This window comes from Trachypithecus francoisi, unplaced genomic scaffold (assembly GCF_009764315.1).
Source record: "Trachypithecus francoisi isolate TF-2019V2 unplaced genomic scaffold, Tfra_2.0 Lachesis_group7, whole genome shotgun sequence".
Classification (NCBI taxonomy): Eukaryota; Metazoa; Chordata; class Mammalia; order Primates; family Cercopithecidae; genus Trachypithecus; species Trachypithecus francoisi.
This window is the reverse complement of record NW_022681472.1, coordinates 11,279,088-11,302,719: the sequence shown is the minus strand read 5'-3', so window position 1 is coordinate 11,302,719 and position 23,632 is coordinate 11,279,088. Positions and strand designations below refer to the sequence as shown.

Here is a 23,632-nt window from a genome sequence, read left to right as displayed (position 1 = left end):
TAGTCCCATCACCCAGCACAGGGCTTGGCACACAGTAGGTCATCAATGAATACAAGCTGGGGACAGGGGCTCACAACTGTAATCCCAGTGCTTTGGGAAGCTGAGGTAGGAGGATTGCTTGAGCCCAGAAGTTCGAGGCTGCAATGTGGTACGATTGTGCCACTGCACTCCAGTCTGGATGACAGAGTGAGAACCTGTCTTAAAAATAAATAGCTGGGGACCGGGCGTGGTGGCTCATGCCGTAATCCCAGCACTTTGGGAGGCTGAGGTGGGCAGATCACCTGAGGTCAGGAGTTCGAGACCAGCCTGGCCAAGATGGTGAAACCCCATCTCTACCAAAAATATAAAAATTAGCCAGGCTTGGTGGCTCATGCCTGTAATCACAGCTACTGGGGAGGCTGAGGCAGGAGAATCACTTGAACTCGGGAGGTGGAGGTTGCAGTGAGCCAAGATCGTGCCATTGCACTCCAGCCTGGGTGGCAAGAGTAAGACTTCATCTCAAAAATAATAATAATAATAAAATAAAATAAATAACTGGGTGTAGTGGTCTGCTTGTAGTTCCAGCTACTTGGGAGGCTGAGGGAGGAGGATCGCTTGAGTCCAGGAATTCTGGGTTGTAGTGTGCTATGCCTATCAGTTGTCTGCACTAAGTTTGTCATCAATTTCATGTCCTCCTGGGAATAGGAGACCAACAGGTTTCCTAAGGAGAGGTGAACCAGCCTAAGTTGGAAACAGAGCAAGTCAAAACTGCCGTACTGGTCAGTAGTGGGATCTCATCTGTAAATAGCTACTGCATTCCAGCCTGGGCAACATAGTGAGATCCTGTCTCTATTTTAGATAATAAATACTTGTTTTTTTCTTTTTTTTTTGAGATGGGGTCTCTCTCTATCGCCCAGGCTGGAGTGGAGTGGGATGATCTCAGGTCTTTGCAACCTCCACCTCCTGGGTTCAAGCGATTCTCGTGCCTCAGCCTCCCAAGTAGCTAGGATTATAGGTGTGCACCGCCATGCCTGGCTAATTTTTGTAATTTTTTTTTTAGTATAGATGGGGTTTCTCTATGTTCCCCAGGCTGGTCTCAAATTTCTGGGCCCAAGTGACCCACCAGCCTCGGCCTCCCATAGTACTGGGATTATAGGCGTGAGCCACTTTGCCTGGCCAATAAATAAATATTAGTTGACTGAATAAACTGATACATGAAATTATGGCATTCTATTGTTATACATTTTCCATAATTGAGAACGAATCACTCCTATTTCCTGTCCAAGAGTTCTGGTTTCTTTAGGAAAGGTAAATGGTTTCAAACAAAAACACTGACAACAAAATACGCAGTCTCTGAGGATTGTGCCAGAAAATAATAGCAAAGAGTTCTGGCTCCCAAAATCATTTTATTTAAAAAAAAAAAAAACAGACGGGCGGATCACAAGGTCAGGAGATCGAGACCATCCTGGCTAACACGGTGAAACCCCGTCTCTACTAAAAAATACAAAAAAAAAAAAACTAGCCGGGCGAGGTGGCGGCGCCTGTAGTCCCAGCTACTGGGGAGGCTGAGGCAGGAGAATGGCGTGAACCCGGGAGGCGGAGCTTGCAGTGAGCTGAGATCCGGCCACTGCACTTCAGCCTGGGTGACAGAGCGAGACTCCGTCTCAAAAAAAAAAAAAACAAAAAAAACAAAAAAAACAAAAAAAGCCTGGAATATTTACATGCCCATTGGAATAATGACATAATGGAAGGTGATCACACGGGACAGTAATTACTACCTCTGCCTATGTAGGTGCAAGAATGTGACTGACACACGTGTGTACCTAGTGTTTTTCCATGACGGGAAGAAAGATGAGTGGCTATCAAGGGGGTGGCACAGCCCTCGCCCAGTTGCGACTCCACCATCCCATTTGAAGCTGGGGTCCTGCTGCCTGAGGAGCTGACAGGCCCAGCGGGGCACCTGCTCAGGGAGCCAAAGGAGTATTTGAGGTGATGCTGCCCCTCTCTTGCTTCTCTCTCTGGCTTAAACTGTCCTGGTTTTAAGCCCCCACGAAGCAGCCAGTGAGGCCGCACCACCGCACTGGCCTCCACAATCATATTTCCTTCTTGTAAACTGTATCACTACCCAGTGCTTGCAGTGATTTTAGTGATACCCCTTTCGACTTGCTAGGAACAACATAATCCAATGTGCACTCACCAATCTTTTATTTTTTGTTTTTTGAGATGGAGTCTTGCTCTGTTGCCCAGGCTTGAGTGCAATGGCGTGATCGTGGCTTATTGCAACCTCCACCTCCTGGGTTCAAGCGATTCTCCTTCCTCAGCCTCCCCAGTAGCTGGGATTACAGGTACCTGCCATCATGCCTGGGTAATTTTTGTATTTTTGTATTTTTTAGAGATGGGGTTTCACCATGTTGGTCAGGCTGGTCTTGAACTCCTGACCTCAGGTGATCCACCCACCTCGGCCTCTCAAAGTGCTGGGATTACAGGCATGAGCCACCGTGTCTGGCCTCAAATCATTTTTCTGAGTTGAGATGCAACAGTCCCCAAACCAGGCAGAGCAAGTCTTCAGTAAACCCAGGTTCAGGGAGGCTCACATGGGCCAGCCAGGCCCAGGGCCTGTGGCTGGGCTGCAAAAGGGGCCGTGGCAGTGACTAGGCTGTGAACTGTCCCCACAGGAGGCTAGGGCTGAGTTGGGGAAAGCTTGGCGTCCTCACGCTCTGGCGTAGTCTGATGTGCTCTAGTTGCCTCTGTTTTCTGAGAGACTGGGTGTTGTGGGCTGAATGTGTCCCCACAATTCATACATCAAAGTCCTCAGCTTCAGTGCCTCCAAGTGTGACTGCAATTGGAGATCGGGTCTTTACAGCAGTGATTTAGCTCCTGTGTGGTCTGACTTCCATGCAACAAAGGAGCATCTCTTCGTGCGCGTGGCCTTTCAGCGCTCCTGACGTAGCCCAGGACTGCGCTTCTTCGTGGTCTGAGCTCCCATAGCATGCTGGGTGCTCTTGTGGTCAGCTGAAACCACCAGATTCACCCCCCACCTGGACCGCTACATCTCAGAGTATGCCAGGGCAGTATTTGATCAGAGATTATATGGTTAATAGCATACACATATGATTATCAGCGTACATGTTTTTGCATTTTTGAATGTGGATACATAAAATGGGTTTTTCTGGACCACAATCTGGATGTCCTCCGTTTGAATCAAATCCACCCCTGAGACTAAAAGGTCTTGCATATTCTTCAAGCTGTTGGGGTGCAGGTCGACATGCCTTTATCCATAATGCTGAAATCCAAAAGACTCTACAAACCAAATGATCTTTTAAGAACTCATTTGGTGGCAAAAGCTGAGCCGAAGCTATTTATAGGCTAGAGTCATTCCACTTAGTGTGAATATTCAGGCATTTTTATGCAGATATGTTTTGATTAAAGATTTCTTCCTCGGCTGGGCGTGCTGGATCATGCCTGTAATCTCAGCACTTTGGGAAGCTGAGGCAGGTGGATCACCTGAGGTCAGGAGTTCAAGACCAGCCTGGCCAACATGGTGAAACCCCATCTCTACTAAAAAATACAAAATTAGCTGGGCATGGTGGCACATGGCTGTAATTCCAGCTACTAGGAAGGCTGAGGCAGGAGAATTGTCTGAGCCCGGGAGGTGGAGGTTGCAGTGAGCTGAGATCTCACCACTGCACTCAAGCCTGGGCGACAGAGCAAGACTCCATCTCAAAACAAAACAAAACAACAAAAAAGATTTCTTCCTCAGTGTTCACTGAGGCTTTACCACCAAATATTCAATATACTCACTGTATTAATTTTTTTGTTTTTATTTTTATTTATTTATTTATTTCAAGACGAAACCTTGTTCTGTCATCCAGGCTGGAGTATAGTGGCATGATCTCAGCTCACAGCAACCTCCGCCTCTTGGGTTCAAGTGATCCTCCTGCCTCAGCCTCCTGAGTAGCTGGCATTACAGGCACGCATCACCATGCCCAGTTAATTTTTTTTGTATTTTTAATAGAGACGGGGTTTCATCATGTTGTCCAGGCTGGTCTTGAACTCCTGACCTTAGGTGATCCACCAGCCTCGGCCTCCTGAAGTGCTGGGATTACAGGTGTGAGCCACCGCGCCCGGCCCTAATCTTTTTTTAAAAAACCTGAAATCAAAAACATACCTGACCCTAAGGGTGGCAGATACAGGATAAAGGACCTATTGTCAAAGCCCAGCTTAAGTCTAACAATAAAAAAAAAAAAAACAAAAAAAACCAGATCATTTTCTTGCCGTGTGACATGGTATCTATTTTGGGGGCTGTAGATTAAGGCCTCTTTTATTTCTAAAAGTTCTGCATTAACATTGAACATTGGCCAATCTAGATTACTTCTAAAGGCCTTCCAAAGACCTAGAGATAGAGGCCGCCACGATTCCCTGTCATTTCCCCCTTAAAGAGAAATATTCAAGATCCGTGAATATCTGTGGCCATCTTGGGAATTCTGTGACACTTTTTGGCACTCTGACTTGAAGTATTTAATAGAGGAAATTAAATTGGAAGGCTTTCCTCTTAACATGTCTATCAAGTTAAAACTTTTTGGGATGAAATTTTTATCAGTTTTAGTACATACTCATGTTATGAAATGGAACATAAATGTTATTGAAACTTAACTTTTTTTTTTTTTTTTGAGACGGAGTCTCGCTCTGTCGCCCAGGCTGGAGTGCAGTGGCCGGATCTCAGCTCACGGCAAGCTCCGCCTCCCGGGTTTACGCCATTCTCCTGCCTCAGCCTCCCGAGTAGCTGGGACTACAGGCGCCAGCCACCTCGCCCGGCTAGCTTTTTTTTTGTATTTTTTTTTTTTGAGACGGAGTCCCGCTCTGTCACCCAAGCTGGAGTGCAGTGGCCGGATCTCAACTCACTGCAAGCTCCGCCTCCCGGGTTCACGCCATTCTCCTGCCTCAGCCTCCTGAGTAGCTGGCATTACAGGCACGCATCACCATGCCCAGTTAATTTTTTTTGTATTTTTAATAGAGACGGGGTTTCATCATGTTGTCCAGGCTGGTCTTGAACTCCTGACCTTAGGTGATCCACCAGCCTCGGCCTCCTGAAGTGCTGGGATTACAGGTGTGAGCCACCGCGCCCGGCCCTAATCTTTTTTTAAAAAACCTGAAATCAAAAACATACCTGACCCTAAGGGTGGCAGATACAGGATAAAGGACCTATTGTCAAAGCCCAGCTTAAGTCTAACAATAAAAAAAAAAAAAAAACAAAAAAAACCAGATCATTTTCTTGCCGTGTGACATGGTATCTATTTTGGGGGCTGTAGATTAAGGCCTCTTTTATTTCTAAAAGTTCTGCATTAACATTGAACATTGGCCAATCTAGATTACTTCTAAAGGCCTTCCAAAGACCTAGAGATAGAGGCCGCCACGATTCCCTGTCATTTCCCCCTTAAAGAGAAATATTCAAGATCCGTGAATATCTGTGGCCATCTTGGGAATTCTGTGACACTTTTTGGCACTCTGACTTGAAGTATTTAATAGAGGAAATTAAATTGGAAGGCTTTCCTCTTAACATGTCTATCAAGTTAAAACTTTTTGGGATGAAATTTTTATCAGTTTTAGTACATACTCATGTTATGAAATGGAACATAAATGTTATTGAAACTTAACTTTTTTTTTTTTTTTTTGAGACGGAGTCTCGCTCTGTCGCCCAGGCTGGAGTGCAGTGGCCGGATCTCAGCTCACGGCAAGCTCCGCCTCCCGGGTTTACGCCATTCTCCTGCCTCAGCCTCCCGAGTAGCTGGGACTACAGGCGCCAGCCACCTCGCCCGGCTAGCTTTTTTTTTGTATTTTTTTTTTTTGAGACGGAGTCCCGCTCTGTCACCCAAGCTGGAGTGCAGTGGCCGGATCTCAACTCACTGCAAGCTCCGCCTCCCGGGTTCACGCCATTCTCCTGCCTCAGCCTCCCGAGTAGCTGGGACTACAGGCGCCCGCCACCTCGCCCGGCTAGTTTTTTTGTATTTTTTAGTAGAGACGGGGTTTCATAGTGTTAGCCAGGATGGTCTCGATCTCCTGACCTCGTGATCCGCCCGTCTCGGCCTCCCAAAGTGCTGGGATTACAGGCTTGAGCCACCGCGCCCGGCCTTTTTTTGTATTTTTTAGTAGAGACGGGGTTTCACCGTGTTAGCCAGGATGGTCTCGAACTCCTGACCTCGTGATCCGCCCGTCTCGGCCTCCCAAAGTGCTGGGATTACAGGCTTGAGCCACCGCACCCGGCTGAAACTTAACTATTTTTTTCTTTCTTTTTTTTTTTTAGAGACAGGGTCTCATGATGTTGTCCTGGCTGGTCTCAAACTCCTGGCCTCAAGTGATCGTCCTGATTCAGCTTCCCAAAGTGTTGGGATTATAGGTGTGAGCCACCATACCTGGCCAAAACATTTTATTCTGAAGTGTAGTCTCTACAAATTGTCTTTAAAAAAAGTGTGAATGGCAAGTTAAAATCTCGCATGACTTTTCTTCCCAAATAAAATTACTTAAGGAAAAATTTCCCCTCCCATCTGTGTGGGCTCAAGTAGTACATCTTGAAAGTAATACCCTTGCCTACTCAGAACACTCAACGGAGTCAGGGAGATTCTACACAAAGATGTTTCACTGGTTTTATTTCACAAGGAAACAATATGAAGTGAAGCCAGTCTGTTCCTTCTGTGGCTTTAAACGCTCCCGATCCTCAGCTGTGAAACAGCGATAGCATTGTCCAGATCTTCCTGGGTTGTTGTGTGAGTTAGAGATAATTTTTATAATTTGCCAAAGTACAGGAGGGCCCTGAGTAAAGGATGTGTGTGTGGGTATCTTTGTATGTTTATAATTACCATTTCCATCAGGAAATACAGCAAGACTTCACCTAATCTGAAATATCTGTGGCGTTAAAATATAGGGAATAGAGAACTACAATCTCTCTTCCACCAACCAGAAGTGGAAAATAAAGGAAGATGCTAACAGGAAAGCTGGGTGGTTTGATCTCATCTGACAGGTGTTCTTGGCTGAGGAAGCAGGAGACGTCTGAGAACCGGCTGTAGAACCTGGCAGTGACAGACAGAAGAACTGGGGAATGAGCCCTAGGACCAATATTTAATTTATTTGAAGGTGTCAGAAGCTGAGGTTGCAGAATTGGGTCCTTTTCAGCAGCTACTGCCCCTGGATGTAGTTTGTGAGAGAAAGGGGAATAAAGAGAAAGCAGACCCCGGCCGGGCACAGTGGCTCATGCTTGTAATCTCAGCACTTTGGGAAGCCGAGGCAGGCGGATTGCCTGAAGTCAGTAGTTCGAGACCAGCCTGGCTAACATTGTGAAACCCCATCTCTACCAAAAATGCAAAAATTAGCCAGGCGAGATGGTGTGTGCTTGTAGTCCCAGCTACTAGGGAGGCTAGGGCAGGAGAATCGCTCCATCCAGAGAGGGGAGGGTTGCAGTGAGCTGAGATCGCACCACTGCAACTCCAGCCTGCATGACAAAGTGAGACTCTGTCTCAAAACAAAACAAAACAAAACAACAACAACAACAACAAAAACAGAGAGAAAGCCGACCCCACAAGCTGATTTGGAAATGAGTTTATACTTACGATGCTCTCAGTGCCCTCGATCTATCCCTGGTGTAGGCAACAAAATTAATTCCCTCCTTTTATTTATTATCCTTTTATGCACCCTTGGGACAGCCAGGGCTGCTGGCTTCTGTGGCAGTGAATTTCCCCTAGAACGGGGATTGGACAGTACACGTTCCCAGTGGCTCATCAGAAGTACTTTCTGCAAGGGGATTCTGCAGAATCTCGGGAGGTATGCCTGGAGGAGCCACGGAAGCCCCATGTGGCCCCTACTACTAAGGACACCGGTTTTCAGCCTGTGAGTCTCCTTTAGGTTCAGTGAGCTTTGTGTTCACCAGAAGGAAGGCACATTTTTTTCCTCCTTCCTTCTCTTCCACTCCCCTTTGAGAAATGAAACCATCTGAGGAAAAAGAAGGCTGGGCTTTGCAATATGGGTCAAACTAAGTGGTGACTCTCAAGACTGAGCATACATTATATTCACCAGGGAAGGGATTTTTGGTTCTGGGTTTTTTTTTTTTTTGAGACAGGGTCTCACTCTTACTCAGGCTGGAGTGCAGTCGTGTGACCATTGCTCACTGCAGCCTCGACTTCCTGGGCTCAAGTAAACCTCCCACCTCAGCCTCCCAAGTAGCTATGACCACAGCTGTGTGCTACCACACTTAGCTAATTTTTAAAATTTTTTGTAGAGGCAGGGACTTGCTATATTGCTCAGGCTGGTGTCTAACTCCTGAGCTGAAGTGATCCTCCTGCCTTAGCCTCCCAAAGTGCTGAGATTACAGGCATGAGCCACTAAGTCTAGTTGACTGGGGAAGCTTTTAAAATAGACTGACATACATCCCCCACTGCACAACAGCTAAGTCAGAATCTTGGAGGTAGGGAGTATGGATTCTGTCTTTCCAGTTCTGTACGATAACCTGAGGTGTGATGACATGAGCCATTTTGCACACCATCGGAGACCCTAAAATGCTACAAACACCTACTCAGCCCCTCATTATGCCTGTCTGTCACAGGGAGGCTAGAAACCTATAGCTAAGGAAAGAGACTGTGTGTGCTGTTCATCAAGGGAACATGTGACTTCCACACATGATGGACACCAGAGATGAGGCCCAAGCTGGTGACAGGCCCACATGGAGGGAAGGATCACATGCTTGATTGAGAGGGAAAGTCAAGTGGAAAATGGTAAGAAGAGGAGGAAGTGGGAGAAGAAAAACAAGGTGAAGATAAATTTAATAATTTTCTTTAAATAAATTTGTTATGCTAAAAAAAAAACTTTAGTCATTTTCTAGAGACTTCTTTTTGCCTTAGGGATTCTGTATAGTTCCACTCCATGTAACATATTGGGTAATACTTGTGATTCTGAAATAAAATGCGAGCAGGGGGTGTACACAGAAAACTTACCACCATGAATCCAGGGACCAACTGTGCAGACATTATGTAATGATAATATTCTATCGTTGTGAACATGGCACTTGTGAATCAATAATTTTAGAATATTTTAGAAAGGACATTTAAAAAAAATCACATAGGAAACGAAGTTAAAATTTAGAGAAAAGTAGAATATTTTATCCCATCTTCTAAGCACCTCAAGCCTAAACAAAACACACAGAATGAAATTTTAATGATGCTTGTTAAGCCTATTTGAAAACAAATTCTATCTGGCCCCCATAAACGGATGTTCAGGCGTTGAGGTGATCAACTCCTTGGTTCTCCAATCTGAAATGCTCAAAGGAAGGAGGTAGAACTCGGGCAAGTTTAAAGCATGTAGCTCTACTGAATCACTTCTAACCACCCCACCCCCAGCTGATGACCAGTTTTTACACTGACCACAGCTGAAAATGTAAACACAAATAAAAAGCTTGAGATGTTATTGGACGAGGTGTATTAAAATAAAATCAAAAATAGAAATATTAGGTATGTACACGACGGCATAAGTGAAACACATAATGTGATACAGAAGTTTCCATTCAAAGCTTACAGGAGAAAAATTCAGTAAACAAAACCGCTTGAACCTCCCGCCACCGTGGCTCACTAGAGCCTCCTAGTCACTTACGTTCCTTCATGTCCTTGGGTATAAATAGTCTCATACACATGCTACACAATTTAGAAAAGATTGCTGAATCATAAAAATAGCCCCAAATGTGGCACTTTAACTTTCTAGAGTACAACTAAAATTAATACTTGATCTTTAACATAATGTTCAAATCTTTGAAGCAACAAAGGAAACTCTTATGTTTTAGAAGGCCCTATAAGGTTCTTCAGAGATTAGAATCTTAGTTCTTCTAAACTACACTGTCAAAACAAATCTGGATATAGGAAATTGTGGAAATGAAAAAGCTGGACCCTTAAAAATATTCCTTCTAAACACAGAGCAGTTTCTGAGGCTCTTCTCCCTTTCCTGGGAGGTCCAGGTGAGCCCGGTGCCCTCAGGTGCACATTGGACGGCACAGCAGCTGTGTGTGCTCACGGGCTCTTCCTGCTGGAAGAGACAGAGATGTGCACGCCACTCCTGTGGCATGTCTAGCAGGTCTGAGCAGTGTTCATGGAAGAAAAATGTTTAACAGTCTCAGATTTTGGGAGGTAGGAAAAAAAAACAACATTGAAATCTGGAAAAGACATTTTTAAGCTGCTGACTTCACCTGCAAAATCTAACAGGTTGGATTAGTAATTTTTTTTTTTTTTTTTAACAAGTAAGCCAAAGCATAGAGAAAAATACAAAGAAATGTCATGCTATGTATCTGGTTATTTTAGCTTTATAAATGAGTTTAGTTCTGATATTATTGGGGATTCATTGCAATGGTCTCTGAAACTTTGAGTCCTATGTCCATTTGTAAACACAGAGCTAGCTGGGTGTATTTTTGGAGGGAATAGGTGTTTTCTTCTCAAAAGGCTGCACTCAGACGTTGTCAAGGAGAGTAAGATTACCAGCTGCTGAGGACAAGTCCAAGTTGCAACTGGGTGAAGCATCCATCTAAGAGTACAGAATACTTTCCCATGTAGAGGGTGTTCTTCCTGAGTAATTTAGCCTCCATTTCAGGATCCAGGCATGGCAGAAGATCCCAGCACATGAAATAATAAGTGCAACCAGTGATGGTTACTTTTCCTCTCTAAATGAGGCAGCCACCCCTGCCAGACGGACAGGTTTCCCTGTGCTCTAAGGCTGCTGCTGGTACTGCCCTTCCGTGGCTGTGTAGAAATCATCCAGGACGCTCTGTAAGTAATCAAATGTTGGTCTCTCTTCTGCCTTTTCTTTCCAGCACATTTTCATAATGTCATAGAGCTCATCTGGGCAGTTCTCCACACGGGGCATCCTGTAGCCCTGGGACAGGGCAGTCATCACGTCGGCATTAGTTCTCCCTAGGGTGGGAAAAACAAAAACAAAAACAAAAAACCATGCCGTTTAGAAACCTGGCAGAGGGTCAGGTACTGCAGTGGTTTTTTGCTCCTCACGTCCTGTAACCATGATTGAAACAAGCTTTACTGAGGCTGTTAGGGGTTGCACGGCATCCTCCCAAAATTCGTAGCTTGAAGTCCTAACCCTCAGTACACCTCAGAATTGACTGCACCATATTTAGAGATAAGGCCTTCATAGAGGTAACTAAGTTAAAATGAGGGCCAGGCACGGTAGCTTATGCCTGTAATCTCAGCACTCTGGGAGGCTGAGGTGGGGGGATCACCTGAGGTCGGGAGTTTGAGACCAGCCTGACCAACATGGAGAAACCCCATCTCTACTAAAAAACACAAAATTAGCCGGGCGTGGTGGCGCACGCCTGTAATTCCAGCTACTAGGGAAGGCTGAGGCAGGAGAATCCCTTGAACCCAGGAGGTGGAGGTTGCGGTGAGCCGAGATCGTGCCATTGTACTCCAGCCTGGGTAACAAGAGCAAAACTCCGTCTCAAAAATAAATAAAATAAAATAAAATAAAATAAAATAAAATAAAATAAAATAAAATAAAATAAAATGAGGCCATTTGGGTGGGTCTTAATCCAATATGACTAATATTCTTATAAGAGGAGATTAGAAACACAGATTACTACAGGGGAAAGGCCATGTGAAGACACAGGGAGAAGGCGGCCATCTAAAAGTCTAGGAGAGAGGCCTCGGGAGAAACCAACCCGGCCAGCACCTAGACCTTGCACTTTGAAACTCCAGAACCCTGGAAAAATAAATGTCTGTTGTTTAAATTACCCAGTGTGTTGTATTGTTATGGCAGCCCTTGCCAACTAATATAGAAGCTAAGGAAATTTCTGCAAGCAACTCAATAAATAAGTTTTAGTATGGAGGGGATCAAGACAGCATTCAGTTTGCCAAAATTTGTTAAGTAGGAGCCACAGCCAAGTTCTCTTTAATAACAAAAGGATATTGGACTTGCCCGACATTTCACATAAGTCACCTAAATTCAATCCTAACTCTCAACTTTAATTACGTTTGTGGGGTAGCATTCTCTCAGCTTCAACCTGTAGTGTATTTATAAAAAAAAAAATAATTTTACCATATATTTATCTTATACAGACATTTTTCAAAAATTGGCTTTTCATTTAATAATTGGTATTTTCATTTACTTAAAGTCAACATCCTTAAGTCAGCCTGACCAATTGATTACATACTTGCCAAATAGTTAAAAACTTAGGGATTAATTTGGAAAATAATGATGGTTCAGTTAATCTGAAGGACACTTGTCTGTAGTTTGTGCTACATAACTTGTGGATGTCACTGTCTTTTAAGAGCAAGATATTAATTGAGGAGGAAAACTGAACCCCAATCATAGTCTCAAGTGGAGCTACTTCACAGACACAGTTAACTGTTCCAATCTGCAGTACCTGGCCAGAGTGACAGCTCACTCTGACTCTGGATTTGCATATTCTTGACCTCCAGGAGAGAAGTAAGGTGCTCATTACTCCTCTAGAGCTCTGCAAAAGGCCTGGTAATAGAGGATTTTTTAATGTGGTCAAATGTCTCAGAGTAATTCAGAAACTGAACTGTCAATCTTTGATCCTGAGAATAGCTTTAAGGGGTAAAAAAGATTATAATAATAACATTTTCCTGCATGATAAAGGGGATTAATCCTTTAATTATATCCTTATCTAGCAGTACCTATCCACACCTGTATGTTTTGCATATTTTGTGGATACCCTGTTCTGTAGGATGTGAACTTCTCTAGAGAAGACTGTATTTCATGCAAAGTATATACAATTTCTGCCACATGAGAGGGGCTCCATTCCTCACAACTAATTTCCTTTCCATAGCTAGCTCTTTTTCAAAGCTGTGTATTTTACCATCCGTGGTCACTGGAAGGATTCAAAATAAGTGGCAGCTTTAGGGGAAATGGTTTCTACCAGATTTGAAACAGAACCTTGTTTTGAATGTATTCTGTAATCAGTGTTTTCCAAATTGCGCAGCACTATCCGCATTTGGGATCAACAATTTGGGATCAACAAATTGATTTTTTTAGGGTACTACTAGTTTTTTTTTTTTTTTTAGGCAGAGTCTCCCTCTTTCACCCAGGCTGGAGTGCAGTGGCGAGATCTCGGCTCACCGCAACCTCCGCCTCCCAGGTTCAAGTGATTCTCCTGCCTCAGCCTCCCAAGTAGCTGAGCTTACAGGTGCCCACTACTATGCCAGGCTAATTTTCGTATTTTTAGTAGAGACAGGGTTTCACCATGTTGGCCAGGCTAGTCTCAAACTCCCGACCTCAAGTGATCTGCCCATCTTGGCCTCCCAAAGTGACGGATTAAAAGCAGGAGCCACCGCATCCAGCCAACTACCAGTATTTTTAAAAATGAATTATAACAGAATAAAACAGAAAAGGTCAGAAAGCACTGCACGTAGGAAAGGTCAATATGGTTTTATGAAACATTTGCTTTATATACAGAGTAGGTTTCTGTGTATTTCTCACAATGCCTTATGGCTAGTGAACTTTGAGATCCTCTGCCTTTAACTTACCTTTTTTCATCTAAGGACACAGTGACCTTTCCTGAATTTAAACCCCTGAAAGAAGACATGATCATTTCTGTCTTGGAAGACCCCTTGTTTTTGAAATTGAAAGATCCACACAAACTTTATAATGATTCAGATCTCTTGAGAATTATTTATATAGCGAATCAATTTTCTTGAGTCTAATTCTGAGTCTATCTTCAAATATTTGTGTGACTAGAATTTTCTAACTAAAAGACTTCATTTGATTCTCATTGCTCAAAGCCAAAGACAGATTTGTATTATCCTCTTTATTTGGAAGTTTTAGTCTCTGTAAAATGATACGGCCTCAGCATTGCTCTGGCTCTTTTAACTAGCCAAGCTCACTTGGATAAATTTCAGAAGAAAGATCTGTGTATACATCTACTTTCTTGGGTGAAATTCTGGGATCATGGTGGGAGGACTAACATCCAGTATAATATAAATAGCAACTGGACCTGCAAACTCAGTTTGGAGTATCTCTTACACTTCCTTCCTGGAGAAACCTCATTTGCATAAAAGGTCAGAATGCAGCCACAGCAGAAGATAAAAAGCTTTCTAGGTCACCCTAGCCCAATAGCAGGCTTTTTTCTTCCTGGTTTCAGTATGTTCTCCTAGCTCTGAAGGACTCTCGATGATACTGGTAAAGGCTGGCCATGCTCCCCCCTGTTCGGGGAATTCGACTTCATAAGAAGAATTGGAAGAATGGAATCTGAAGCCTATCTTTTTATGTACAAGTAAAGCAACAAATGACATCCGCTATTAAATGACAAGTCTTGTGAAAGAAAGAAATAGAAGAGGAGAGGGACCTCAACCAGACCCTAAGATTACATGTGATAGTTGGCGTCGGCCTGTTGCTAAGTTAAAGAAAGTAAACACCCGTTGGCTGGTGATCTCCTTAGAAGGAACACAGTTTCACTCTCCATCCTTCCTCTTTTCGACAAGCACTTACTGAGTGCTCACTGTGGGTCATGAACTAGCACTGAGCTCTGAGACATGCAGAGATAGTTAAGACAGAGCGTTGTCCTCAAATGACACACAGCCCAGTCGGGACAGTGTCCTCACTAGAAGGAGGTGGTGGGGAGCAGGGGGTGGCATCTGGAGTGCGTAGAAATCAGCAGAGACTACAAGTTGGTAAAGGAGCAGAAGAAAGAGAAAAATGTGGCACAGCAGAGAAAAGGAACAGACAGCTAGCGACAGGGAGGAGCCCAGCTGCACCACAAACTATGACAATCTTCAGTCACACAGGGCCCCCTGCGTGTGTGTATCAGGAAGAGCCAGATACCCTGGGACTACAGTCTCCCACCCAATCACACTCCTTTCAAAAGGGCAAATTATTATTACTATTATTCTTTTCTGAGTTTTGCTTGTGAACACAGTGAGCGTTTGTGGCAGGACAAATTTTTTGATTCTCATTCAGCTGGCATTAAGATGCTAGATATATCCGGTCAGAAACAGCCAGAAAAGACATGCTGCTTCAGAAGATTTTTTCACTTTCAAACCTTTCGCTTTGTATAAACAAAGTAAAATAAGACCCCTACCAGGACCCAACAAGACACCCCCACCCTTTTTTTGAGACAGGGTCTCACTCTGTTGCCCAGACTGGAGTACATGGTGCAATCATAGCTCACTGCAGCCTCAAACTCCCTGGGCTTGGTGATCCTCCCACCTCAGCCTCCTGAGTTGCTGAGACTACAGGTGCATACCACCATACCCCGGTAATTTTTAAATTATTTTGTAGAGGCAGGGTCTTGCTATGTTATCCGGGCTGGTCTCAAATTCCTGGCCTCCAGAAATCCACCTGCTTCGGCCTCCCAAAGTGCTGGGATTACAGGCATGAGCCACCATGCCCAGCCAGACCCCTCTTTTTTTCTGTATAAAATTTATAGAGAAATATAATCATAGTTTTGGTTTTAAGATAATGAAGTAAAGATCTTTTTGCCTCCTCCCCACTTTTTTTTTTTTTTTACTGTAATTCATCCCAAAACAAAAAAGAGAACAAGAAACAGAAATTTAAACTCCATCTCTGATGATGCTAAGAGACACCTGGCAGCCAGAGGAAGAAGTGGTCTGAGCCAAGAGGAAGAAAATGCAACCAACATGCCTGCAGAGAGGGGCACTGACAACAGGCAAGGTGTCCCATCCCAACTCACCCCGGGAAGGTGCACACTGTGTGGCCAGCACACACCACGAGGGAGGGAGGCCAGTGCCGAGGGCAGGACAGTACCTGGAGCCCACTTGGCAGTGCCCAGGTGAATGCTGGAAGAAACAATGGAGAAGCTTCATGCAGGGAATGCTGGGCCCAAGTGGAGGTGGGGAAAGCATGGTATGGAAGACCAGGAGTGAGGAGAAAGGCTGAAGACATGGACCACACCATTCATGGACCTTGAGGGTTATGCTGAGTGAAATGAACCAGACACTAGGGAAAACTGTATGACTCCCTTTATAGGAAGTCTCTAGAGTAGAAACTGAGAACACTGGTTGCCTATGGGGAGAGAATCATGTGGCTGGGAATAAAGTGGAGGACCTTTCAGCTTATACCTCTTTGTATCTCTTGAATTTAACACCATGTGGCTGGCCAGGCATGGTGGCTCACACCTGTAATTCCAGCACTTTGGGAGGTTGAGGAGGGAGGATCACTTGACCCAGGAGTTAGAAACCAGCCTGGGCAACATAGTGAGACCCTGTCTCTACAAAAAATTTATAAATCAGCTGGGTGTTGTGGCATGCGCCTATAGTCCTAGCTACTCAGGAGGCTTAGGCGGGAGGATCACTTGAGCCCAGGAGTTAAAGGCTGCAGTGAGCTATGATCATGCCAGCCCAGGTGACAGAGCAAGACCCTGTCAAATAAACAAATAAATGAAAAATAAAAGTATGTGGCCATATTCTTATCTAATAATAACTGGAAAAAACTTAAGAGATAAAAGTTATGAGTAGAATATTTGGAACTATATGCAGCAAATGCTAGAATAAGGAATCAAAATTCCTGAAAGTAGATTCCTTTGAGGAGCATCCGCAGGTGTGGAGCAGTTTTTCATTAGAAGTGTTTTTGTGACCAGGTGCGGTGGCCCATGCCTGTAATCCCTGCAGAGGGGATGAGGTGGGTGGATCACCTGAGGTCAGGAGTTCAAGACCAGCCTGGCCAATATGGTGAAATCCCATCTCTACTAAAAATACAAAAATTAGCTGGGCGTGGTGGTGCACACCTGTAGTCCCAGTGACTCGGGAGGTTGAGGCAGGAGGATTGTTTGAACTCAGGAGGTGGAGGTTGCAGTGAGCCAAGATCGCACCACTGCACTCCAGCCTGGGTGACGGAGAGAGACTGACTCAAAAAAAAAAAAAGTCTTTCTGTACTACTTTTTAAAAGTGCATATATTACTTAGATAAGAATAAAATATTTAATAAAAATATCATTGTAAAAAAATTAGAAATTTCAGAAATTCATCAAGAAGAAAATTAATATAATCTATTGTCTCTTGACCCAAGGTTAACAACATTTTGGTATATTATATTAGTCTTTCTTTCTCCTCTAAAAATGTGTTTGCTTTGTATGTGACTTTCTTTTTTCTTTTTTGTTTTCCCTGCTTTCTTTTATTTCCTTTTTATTTTACAAAGCTAAGTATATGATATGGCTTCTTCTTCTTTTTTTTTTGAGACAGAGTCTTGCTTTGTCACTCAGGCTGGAGCACAGTGGCGCTTCTTGGCTCACTACAGCCTCCGTCTCCTGGCTTCAAGCATTCAAGCGATTCTCTGCCTCAACCTCTCAAGTAGCTAGGATTACAGGCGTTGGCCACCATGCCAGGCTAAATTTTTTTGTATTTTTTGTAGAGACAGGGTTTTGCCATGTTGTCCAGGCTGGTCTCAAACTCCTGGCCTCAAGTGATCCACCCAAGTTGGGAATACAGGCATCAGCCACCACACCTGGCCTGTATAGCTTCTAAAGTACTTTAAAAACAAACAAAACATAGCCAGCAGTTTACTGGGTAAAGAAAATACTTTCAGATAATTCCATTAATCAGTGGATTCTCTCCCATACGCAGTTTTATAACAGTGTGGAAAATGGCATGTTTTGGCAATGTTTACCAATTTCTATGCTCTCTATGAATTAAGTCCTCTCATATGAAGTAAATAGGATTGCTTATGTTTATAAACCTAATGGTAGAGGCTCTTGTAACATACAACTCTCGTGCCTAAAAAATTTACTGATCCAGATCTCCTCAAGACATCTCACATTCCCAGTCCTTCCACGGACAAGCCAATCAGGGAACAGAGCAGTTGATGGATTCTGGTGGGTTCTTCCATATAGAGAGAAATATATTTTTGTGATTCTGACCATTTTTCTACTGGTTCTTTTTTTATTATTTTATTTTTGGATGGAGTCTCGCTCCCATCACGTAGGTTAGAGTGCAGTGGTGCGATCTTGGCTCACTGCAACCTCTACCTCCTGGGTTCAAGTGATTCTCCTTCCTCAGCCTCCCGAGTAGCTGGGATTACAGGCGTGTGCCAGCCCGCCTGGCTAATTTTTATTTTTATTTATTTATTTATTTTTATTTTTTTTTGAGACAGAGTCTCACTCTGTCACCCAGGCTGGAGTGCAGTGGTGCGATCTCAGCTCACTGCAAGCTCCGCCTCCCAGGTTCATGCCATTCTCTTGCCTCAGCCTCCCGAGTAGCTAGGACTACAGGCGCCTGCCACCACCCCTGGCTAATTTTTTGTATTTTTAGTAGAGACGGGGTTTCACCGTATTAGCCAGGATGGTCTCGACCTCCTGACCTTGTGATCTGCCCACCTTAGCTTCCCAAAGTGCTGGGATTACAGGCATGAGCCACAGCGCCCGGCCTAATTTTTATATTTTTAGTAGAGATGGGGTTTTGCCATGTTGGCCAGGCTGGTCTTGAACTCCTGACCTCAGGTGATCCACCTGCCTTAGCCTCCCAAAGTGCTAGGATTACACGTGTGAGCTGCCCGCCTGGCTGGTCCTTTTTTGAAAAAAATGACTTTTCACCCCACATATTTCCAAATCCTGGGCATTGCTCACATCAGCTGAGGGGTCTTGTGAGGCACACGGATCTGGGGCTCAGAGCAGCTTTGCCACCAGCGAGGGGTTCAATCACCTTCTCAAGCCTCAGGGGCCATGGCAGCACGTCACATGCAGCACACCACACATATCACAGAACATTCTTTTATGAGATTATATGTTTATTTTATCAGGTGTCCGATTATATACCTAATCTGACTATATAATCTTTCTCTACAGACAGATTATAGAAAGAGATGTAGGCATAGATGGAGATAGAGATATATAACATCAGACATCAGGGCTGATTAGAAATATATTTCCTATTTTGCAGCAATACTAATTCATTAACCTCAGTGTCTAGAGCAGCTGGAAGATGAAATGCTGGCACTAAAGGGATTTCCTGGGACAGCCGGTCCACTGTGCAGGCAGACACCACCTAAAGGCTTTCAGCTGCGAGCTGGTCCCTGCCCCAGTTTCTCTGTGGCTCATCCCCACATGCAGCAGTAGTGATGGGAGCATGCAGACTGTGTGGCTGCTTTGTCTAAAAGCCTTGCCTGGCTTGCATCACAGCAGAGTAACAGGGGCTGCTCTTACATGGCCAGTAAGTCTCTCCCTGAGCCACTCTAACCCTCAGCTCCATAGCCTTCTGCTTTCTCATCCGTTGACTGTCTAGAGATCAAATGGCCTAGGTGAGTCATTCATTCATTCATTCATTCACCCATCCATCCATCAAATACTCACAGAGGCCCAAACCACGCTGGCCTCCTGCTCCTGTTGGTCAAGTCCATGCTCTGGCTGCTCTCCCCATGGGGACATGCAGACCTCAGAGAGCCCAAGGCTCCCTCCCTCACATCTCTGAGTCCCTGCTGCTGCCAGGACCATGGAATAAAACCAGCAGCTCCCCACCCCGTTCTGTAAGTACTTGTCAATCCCTAAGCTACTCCATGCAGGCTCCACATCACTCTCACCATCCTACAAGCTGCTGTGTGTTTGACAACCATCAGTCTCTCCCCACTACAACATTCACTCTGAAGGACATGGGCAGATACCGTGGCATCCTAGCAGCTGAGAGTGCCTAGCATACTCAAATATTTTTTGAATAGGAGAATGATTTAAATATTAAAAACTTAATTTTAAATTCCCCTCATGCAAACATTTTGTTAATAGTCAAACATGAATGAAAATATGAAAGCTCTGGGAGAAATCCCTCTTCTTGGTTTTTTTTTTTTTTTTTTTTTTTTTGAGACAGCGTCTCACTCTGTCGCCAGGGCAGACAATGATCTCAGCTCACTGTAACCTTGGCCTCCCGGGTTCAAGTGATTCTCCTGCCTCAGCCTCCCGAGTAGCTGGGATTACAGGTGCCCAACACTACACCCAGCTGATTTTTTGTATCTTTAGTAGTGACGGGGTTTCACCATGTTGGCCAGGCTGGTCTCAAACTCCTGACCTCATGATTCGCCCACCTCGGCCTTCCAAAATGCTGGGATTACAGGTGTGTGCCACCGCACCTGGCCGAAATCCCTCTTCTTAACCATGCCAGCACAGACCATGGAAAAAGGGAGGGATGGACAGAATCTGGCTCTGCAGGCTTCAGGTGTTAGGAATCTGGAAATAAATACTGAATGATGCCCTCACTGATACCAGTATGTTAAAGAGCAGAAGGGCCTCGCACTGATAAACAAAGGTGGTTATTTCCTGAAGAGAGAGAGACTCCAGGGCACTTATTACAAAACCAATTGTGAAGCAATGGAAATCCTCGTGTCCATGTGGGTTTCCTCCTCCATCAGGGGGACTGCCTTGGAGGAGCCTCTGTGTATATCCATCCTCATCTCAATACCAACAACCATGCCAGGAATATTCTAGTATGTGGTGGAATTAATCAGTGCAGAAAAAGAACACACAATAAAATAAGAAGGCAAAGAAGTGTCTAAGCACTTTTAGAACAATTTATGCTAAAGATAGTGGAAATAAAAATCAAGTCTTTTTTTTTTTTTGAGACGGAGTTTCACTCTGTTGCCAAGGCTGGAGTACAATGGCGCGATCTCAGCTCACTACAACCCCCACCTCCCGGGTTCAAGCATTTCTCCTGCCTCTGCCTCCCGAGTAGCTGGAATTACAGGCGTGCGCCACCATGCCTGGCTAATTTTGTACTTTTAGTAGAGACGGGGTTTCTCCATGTTGGTCGGGCTGGTCTCAGACTCCTGAACTCAGCTGATCCGCCTGCCTTGGCCTCCCAAAGTGCTGGGATTACAGGCGTGAACCACCACTCCTGGCCCATGACAATCAAGTTCTGGCTCGCTTATTCTTTGCTATCGGGTAGATGAAGTTATTATTACTTTTTAATGCCTTCATGCAACCTGACTTTTTCTCATTTATACCGCTTGATTGTAAATAGCTAAGTAAACCATACCTGGGTAGGGAATTTTCCCATAGGTGACGATTTCGTATAGAAGGATTCCAAAGGACCACACATCAGACTTAATAGTGAAACATCCAAAGTTGATTGCTTCTGGAGCCGTCCACTTAATAGGGAACTTAGCACCTAAGGAAGAAGATATGTGGTTCTTACTTGGGTATTTAAGCTTAAACAAAAAAGTCATGAACATGTGACCCCATATTTTCTTTTCTTTTCTTTTCTTTTTTTTTTTTTTTTTTTTGAGGCGGCGTTTCACTCTTGGCACCCAGGCTGGAATATAATGGTGCGATCTTGGCTCACCGCAACCTCCACCTCCCAGGTTCAAGCAATGCTCCTGCCTTAGCGTCCCAAGTAGCTGGGGTTACCTGCCACCAGGGCCAGCTAATTTTTGTATTTTTAGTAGAGACGGGGTTTCACCATGTTGGCCAGGCTGGTCTTCAACTCCTGACCTCAGTTGATCCGCATGCCTTGACCTCCCAAAGTGTTGGGATTACAGGCATGAGCCACTGCACCCAGACCATTCTTTCTTCTTTTGATTTCTTTTTTTTAAATTTCAATTACTTATTTTGAATAAGTAACACATACACATAGTATAAAATACAGAATGAGCTCGTGATGAAACCACACTTCTCACAAGGAGCTGGTGAGGCCAACTGACCAGGGACAGGCAGACCCAGCCCAAGGGAACATGCAGGGTCCCCTTGAGGAAGGCAGGGACTCAGGCATAGGCTGTTACTCTGGCACCCTGGAAGGCTAGGGGTTTCTACCTACCACTTAAAAAATTTTTTTGCCTTTATTATGCCTTTGCTTAACATTTTTTTGGTCCCCAACACAAATTAGAAATTGGAGTAAGAACAGTAAGGACAGTAGAGAATCTCCTGGGTGTCTGTTGTATGCGAGGCAATGGCACACATTCCTGCATTACCCACTGCCTGCCTGGAGCAGCAGTGTGCAGAGACAGCAGGCAGGACCATGGCTGGAGCTTGGCTTGGGCACCCCACAGCCCTGGTTTGAATCCCGCATCTGCTGTTTTCTGCTTGGTGTGATCCTGGCAAGTCACTTGCTGTCTTTGTGCAGCTTTGGTGCTTCCATGTGTAAACTGAGGAAACAACAAAACCTTCCTAGGTTGCTGTGAGGATTAAATGGGTTGATCTGTGGGCTTGGCACAGTGTAAACACCAATCAAGTATGGTAATGAAGGTACCAATGAATGGTACTTACCAATGAAGGTAAGCATCATTATTGTCATCCTGAGATATGCCAGGAAGAGGATGCTGTTAGATCTAGAACATGCACTCTGCACTAAGCCATGGTCTTTGCCTGAGAACAGTTATTTTTGTGAAACTCTCAGCTTGTTAAATTCAATAAAACCAGTGTAATCAATTCTAGTTCAGATACTTTGAAGTTAGATTTCCCGGCTTTGAATCTTAGCTCTGTCACTTACTGTGGAACCTCAAAAAGTTGCAGAATCTCTGTTTCCTCCTCTGTAAGTTGGGAATAGTGACGATAATATTAACATCTATCATATGGGATTATTGTAAAGATAAATGAAATAATGTATGAAAAGCCCATTTACACATCATAAATGCTCAATACATTTTAGCTATTATTATTTTTTATTTTTATTTTTTGAGATGGAGGTTCGCTCTGTCGCCCAGGCTGGAGTGCAGTAGAGCAACCTCTGCTCACTGCAAGCTCCGCCTCCAGGTTCATGCCATTCTCCTGCCTCAGCCGCCCAAGTAGTTGGGACTACAGGTGCCCGCCATCACGCCCGGCTAATTATTTGTATTTCTAGTAGACACGGGGTTTCACCATATTAGCCAGGATGGTCTCGATCTCCTGACCTCGTGATCCGCCCGTCTCGGCCTCCTAAAGTGCTGGGATTACAAGCGTAAGTCACCACGCCCGGCCTTAGCTATTATTTTTTTAACTCCTTTTCTTTAGATCATTCTCCTTTGCCTGCCTTTTTGCTAGAGATAATCATTAAGGTCAAGGATAAGTTAATCCACGTTCAAGAACATATGCTTGAGGCAGGAGGGGAACCATCCTACACATGATGGAAGCAGGAGATGTTCAACAAATCAAATCAATCTGCTTATTACCTCTTCCAGAAATAACAAACATGTCATTAAAAAAATAATAATCTTGCCGGGTGCAGTGGTTCACACTTGTAATCCCAGCACTTGGGAGGCTGAGGCAGGTGGATCACCTGAGGTTGGGAGTTCAAGACCAGCCTGACCAACATGGAAACGCCCCCCCCGACTGAAAATACAAAATTATCCAGATGTGGTGGTGCACACCTGTAATCCCAGCTACTCGGAAGGCTGAGGCAGAAGAATTCCTTGAACCCAGGATGCAGAGGTTGCAGTGAGCCGAGATCACGCCATTGCACTCCAGCCTGGGCAACAAGAGTGAAACTCTATCTCAAAAAAATAAAATAAAATAATAATAATCCTTGTTCAGCAATGCTTAGGAATTTCAAGAAAGTGCTTGTTTCTTCCAGAAGAGAGTGAGCACTGCAAAAATATTGGCTCAGCTCTCATGGGTGAGAGCATAAGAATCCTCAGTCATAACCACATGGACAATCCTAGCCCAAGAAAGGCCTGTGCAGTTCCGACCGTGCTCGGCCCCCGGACAGTGTGCCACAGGCTGGGGAACTTAGGCCTCTCTGTGCATTTTTGATTCCCAT

At 44.5% G+C, this 23,632-nt stretch overlaps 1 protein-coding gene across 4 annotated transcripts in view; it reads right to left on the bottom strand.

Annotated features, from left to right (window-relative positions):
* Positions 1–9,415: 9,415 nt before the first annotated feature.
* LYN (LYN proto-oncogene, Src family tyrosine kinase) overlaps positions 9,416–23,632 on the bottom strand; it is a 139,757-nt gene continuing 125,540 nt past the window's right edge. For 2 of the 4 annotated variants that reach the window (XM_033202869.1, XM_033202871.1), the window contains exons 12-13: positions 20,939–21,070; positions 9,416–10,913 (exon numbers count right to left, since the gene is read on the bottom strand). In XM_033202869.1, coding sequence (XP_033058760.1) covers positions 10,711–10,913; positions 20,939–21,070 — 335 coding nt within the window. In that variant the 3' untranslated portion in view covers positions 9,416–10,710. The remainder of the gene's footprint in view (positions 10,914–20,938; positions 21,071–23,632) is intronic. The other 2 variants (XM_033202872.1, XM_033202873.1) reach the window with 1 other exon arrangement.